Source organism: Apis dorsata, unplaced genomic scaffold (assembly GCF_000469605.1).
Source record: "Apis dorsata unplaced genomic scaffold, Apis dorsata 1.3 scaffold_331, whole genome shotgun sequence".
Taxonomy (NCBI): Eukaryota; Metazoa; Arthropoda; class Insecta; order Hymenoptera; family Apidae; genus Apis; species Apis dorsata.
This window is the reverse complement of record NW_006263599.1, coordinates 604277-609332: the sequence shown is the minus strand read 5'-3', so window position 1 is coordinate 609332 and position 5056 is coordinate 604277. Positions and strand designations below refer to the sequence as shown.

The window sequence follows — 5056 nt, the reverse complement described above, 5'->3', positions numbered from 1 at the left end:
AGAGAGAGAGAGAGAGAGAGAATCGAGGCGTTATCGCGAGAAATATGGGGGAGAGAATCTGGCGAAACTGGAACGCGGATAATAAATGATCTCGAGCGCCAGGTGTTTGCTGATAATCGGCTGGAACTTTTACGCTTGGCCTTCCATATTCTTTTCTTTCTTTCTTTCGAAGAATTTCGTATTCCTCGTAATCGTTGTCGAATTAACCAACGAGATCCGTACACTTTGGCACGGAAAAATATATTGGACGAGCTCGAAAGGGATAAGCAGCGGAAGAAAAGGAGGCCGTAGTTGGTTGCACACGACTATTTATAACGAATCGATACGAGCCGTCGGCCGTCGAGTTCTTCACGTGCTCGAGCGTAGCACGTGCAAAGCGATATCTACGTATATACGAAGCCAACGTAACGAAAACGAAAAATGAAATGGAAATAAATAACGAATCCTCGGGCTCGGTGCAACGGTATTGCAACGGTATTGCAACGGTGGTGGCCCGATGCTAGTCTTGGCTTGGAATCTCGCTTGGGTTGGTATAATCGCTTCTGTTCGTGGCAGCTATGAGTTAGGGCGTTAATTGGACGATGCTTGGATTTGTCGTGCGCGAGATTAACGGGTTGGGCGTGCGTGAGCGCGCGATTTATCCTCGCGGACGGCTCAACCCTCCCCCGTCCCTCCCCGAGAAATCGTATAGTTTTTCTATGATTTCATTTTCCGTCGATCATTCCAACTTGCGAGCGTGATTAAAATCGACGAGAGGTCCCGCAGAGGTGTATTCGTTACGTTTTTTTACAAATAGATAGATAGAAGATGAACGGGTGGAAATATCGAAAATTCATTTATCTCTCTCTCTCTCTCTCTCTCTCTCTCTCTCTCTCTGTCTCTCTGTTTCTCTGGGTTCATTTATTCCCGTGTATCCCTCAGGACGAATCCGCGGCGATTTTTTTTTCCTTCTCCCGGGTGTATCGATCGTTTTAGCCTGTGGTCGAATTATGCGACGTGACGACGAATGAAATTGCGGATCGCTGAAAGGACGATTAATCGTTTGACGGGGAACCGGTCGAGAAAGGAGGGGAAAATGTTCGTCGCTATGGTGTTGCACAAGCACAATAAGCACAACAATGGGAACAACTCGAATCACAACAATTCGAGCAACAACAATTCCACCAACCGCACAACCAATAATCTCAACAACAACAACCACCACATCAACAATAATGTCACCAATCTGAATCAAACGTTCAACGCGAGGGCGGTAAGTAAGTGTTGAGAATTTCCTTTTTTTCTCTCTCTCTCTCTCTCTCTCTCTCTCTCCCCAATATGTATGGTTCGAATATATTCCCCACCACGCATCCTCCGTATTATTTAGCAACGATTTAGCAACGTTAACGTAATAAAACGATTTCCAGAAGAAGGAAACGATGCGATAACGTTGCACATTTTGCGCTTTATCGATTCGTCCCCGCAAAATCCAAAAGCATGAGACATGTTGTGCAATTTTGCACGATCATTAGAGGCGGTTGAACGAGGAAACGAGTTTTGTTTGAAGTAGTTTGATATACAAATCCCTCTCCCCCGCATATACACCTGTTGCACATTCTGTCCGAAACGAAACCTGTCCGATTAATCGAAGTGACAGTAATCTTGCTGAACGGGCGTTTATAAGCGTGCAGGGGTGGCGCGAGGGAACGAGCGTTCAAACCGGTAATACTTGAAATCCCGTTAAAAACCATCATTCAAATGAAATGAAATGAATTTTTCGTCCATGCCCGATCGATTATAAACGTTTTCGGCCAATAAACGCTATTTTCACCGTCGCCGTCAAACCGAAGATTCGACAAAATTCCGAGCAATCCGATTTCGCTTCGCATGCGATTCGCTTTCTTTTCGTTGAAAAAACCGCAAACACGAAAGATTCGAAAAGATTTCTTCATCGTCCATCGACGCGAAATCGCGAAATCGGCTGCGCCTTCCACGCCATGGGCCGAAGGGAAGAATTTGCTACGATTTCGCTGATGCGGATGGGCGTTTCGCCGTTTCTTTTCTGAATTTATTCCGTCCCTCTCCCCCCTTATTCTCGATTCCACCCAAACTCCCCTCTATTTCCTCGGTTTCTCTCTCTGTCCCTCTCTCGTCAATCTATTAACCGTCGCAATGGATTGATAGATTTCATTTCTCGTTCGCGCTGCCCCCAATTTCAATTCTCGCGCGCGTGTGTATTCAGATTGGTGGAGATACATCGGCGAGCATACGTGGTGGATAGATTTTAGAATCGTATTTGAAGTTGAAATCGGGTCAACATCGGTGGAGGAAACGCGCGGATAGATCCGTCCTGTATTATTTCCCCGAGTGGACGATGTTCGGTGTTTCGTTGTAAAATAAAAATGTGCGGTTTTCAGCGGAATTATCGAGGCGTGGAGCGGTGGTATAGCGGTGGATACGCGGCGCGTCGCGCCATCCCCGTCATTTCCCGTCAACGTGCCGTGTCGACAATTTTTACGAGCTGAAACGCAATTGCAACCGATGTTGCTCATTTACCGTGGCCTCTTAACGACTTTACGATTCCATTAAAACGCGATTATTGATTTATGACCGGCCGATAATGCACAGACGCTTCACGAATGACGCGTTCCTTCTCTTCTTTCTCCAATCGTTCAATTATTTTCTCTTTTTTACGAATGGTATAGCGAGAGATACGTTATATCATATCCAGAGAAATGATATCACGTGCCTCCACGTCATTCGCGATCCAATTTCTGCTTCAATTTCTGCCCGCGAATTGACTAGTGGGATATATGGGGTCCATCGATATTTTATCTCTTTTTACTTCAAAATTTTGCGCCATTGTTTTTCATATTCTTTGCTCCAGTATCTCTTTTTCTTCTTTTAATTATTTGTTTCATCATCCCTCGCAAATAATTTCCCTGTGGCGCGATTTGCATCCTGTTTGTCGGATCGAGGTTTATTTTTCGAGGACGAAAGGATGGAGGACTTGGAATAACTTAATTGCACATCTATCGGGAGGGTTTCGTCTCGGGCTCCGCCGGTCGCGCCGGTTCAAGAGGTTTGCATGCAAATGAACCAGCGAGATTAAGTCCTTTGTGTTATTCGGTTCTGATAACGAACGTGTTAAAGGACCTCGCCCCGAAACGCTATAAATTAACAACTAGATTAAACTGTCCATCGTCTCGCTGCCACGCGGCTTTGCATTCCAAAAAGGTTCGTCTTCAAACGCGGCCGGATCGATACCCGCGACTTATCGTTTATTCTATGACCCTTAATTGGCAACTTGAAATGAAAGTTGCGCGATCGAGCTACAGCTCTTTGTCTCGAACGAGATCGGACCTGATATTTGGATTTTTTTAATAATAATGTGTATTCGATAAAATATTTGATTATTCGTCGAGTAATGTAATTGATAACGATTTTAAATTAATAAACTGATTAAATATAGTAAATTATAATATTTAAAGAGAGACAAAAATTTTACTGATTATTTATTATTTATTGTAAAAAAAAATATCGAAGAGAGATATTCAATCGTTATCGATTAATTAATTCTAAAAAAGGAGAAAGATTGCAATTAAAAATATCTCTATTCCGTGGCAATCAGGCAAATTTGTTCGTTAACGTAGGGAACGTGTCCATTAACGAAGCACAGAGATTATAAGCTCTCGATCATTCGTTATAACGCGAACGTGTTGAACGTCTCTCTCGAAATGCTATAAATCGTCTACTAGATTAAGCCATTTATCACGTAGTGGTGGGGCGCGCGTGTTTATATCGTTCGCAGTCTCGAATCCTTCATTCGTGATTCGAGTATCAGCGGGGAATGATATACAATCCGGATCGAGATTTTTCTACGACGCATTTAAAGGTTGAGAGAGTACGTAGCCAATAAATCTCGTTGAAAAATTTCAAAGAAATAGAGGAATATATACGATTTCGATTCGATATTTCGATTACTTTTTTCTTTTTTTCTTCTTTTTTAAGGAAGCCGATTAGTTTATTGCATTTTCCAACCAAAGTTTCTCGAGGAAGGTGTGAAGGGAAGAGAAACGAAAGAGTAGAAGTGTTGGTACGTGGCGTAGAACAAAAGCTGTTAAATAGATCGAGTAGAAGTGGATCAATGCTTCTTTTTCGTCAAAAGAACACACCTCCTTCTTCGCATCGAGCGCTCTACGTTCTTCTTCATCCTCCTTAGCTCAATACACGCGAATCAATCCGATTTCCCGGATACTTTTCTACCACTACACTCTCGTCACGAGTCTCCCCGAAATCTTTTTACCAAGATATTTTTGTCTCGCTTTCCTCCACGAAAAAAATCTATTTATTTCGTGAAAGTAAGTTTAACAACGATTCAGCTTCACGACGATAATATTACGAATATCGAGGTATTATTAAAATTTATTATCTATAGTTTTTTTATTGTTATATATCGTAAAAATATCGTTAACGAAAATGAATAAACTTTTTTTGAAAAAAAATTATATTATATATTATATATATATATAAATATATTATATATTATATTATTTATTATATTTATATATTTATTTATAATATTTATATATTATATTATATATTATATATATATTATATTATATATATTATATATTGTATTTATAAAATATAATATCACTGTATTATATTCGATTCGTTTATCTCAACGATATGTCGAAAAGTAAACAGTTGATTCATCGCCCGTAACATTTCTAATAATAACTTTGAACGAGAGAAAGAGGATTTCAATTTCATAATATTATCGAAACATAAACATATCCATAACAATATCGCCAGTCACTACTCGTCGACCGCACAATAAACAACGAAAGGAAGAGCGTTCGAAACGAAAATTAATAAATTTTTACTGAAAAATTATATTATATTCTAATCGTGCGTCTTAACGATATTTCGATATAATCGAAAACTAAACGATTGGTCCATAATATCTTTAATAATAACGAGAGAACGAGAGAAAAACGATTTCGATTTCGTAATATCATCGAAATATATATCTCCATAACGATATCGTCAGTCACAACTCTTCGTCCGCACA

At 40.3% G+C, this 5056-nt stretch overlaps 1 protein-coding gene across 2 annotated transcripts in view; it reads left to right on the top strand.

Moving 5' to 3' along the window:
* LOC102671217 (serine/threonine-protein kinase 26) overlaps positions 1-5056 on the top strand; it is a 79748-nt gene that overhangs the window by 34225 nt on the left and 40467 nt on the right. Inside the window, exon 2 of one of the 2 annotated variants that reach the window (XM_006617946.2) lies at positions 976-1252. The exons of the other annotated variant lie outside the window; for it this stretch is intronic. Coding sequence (XP_006618009.1) covers positions 1007-1252 — 246 coding nt within the window. The 5' untranslated portion in view covers positions 976-1006. The remainder of the gene's footprint in view (positions 1-975; positions 1253-5056) is intronic. 2 annotated transcript variants of the gene reach the window in all.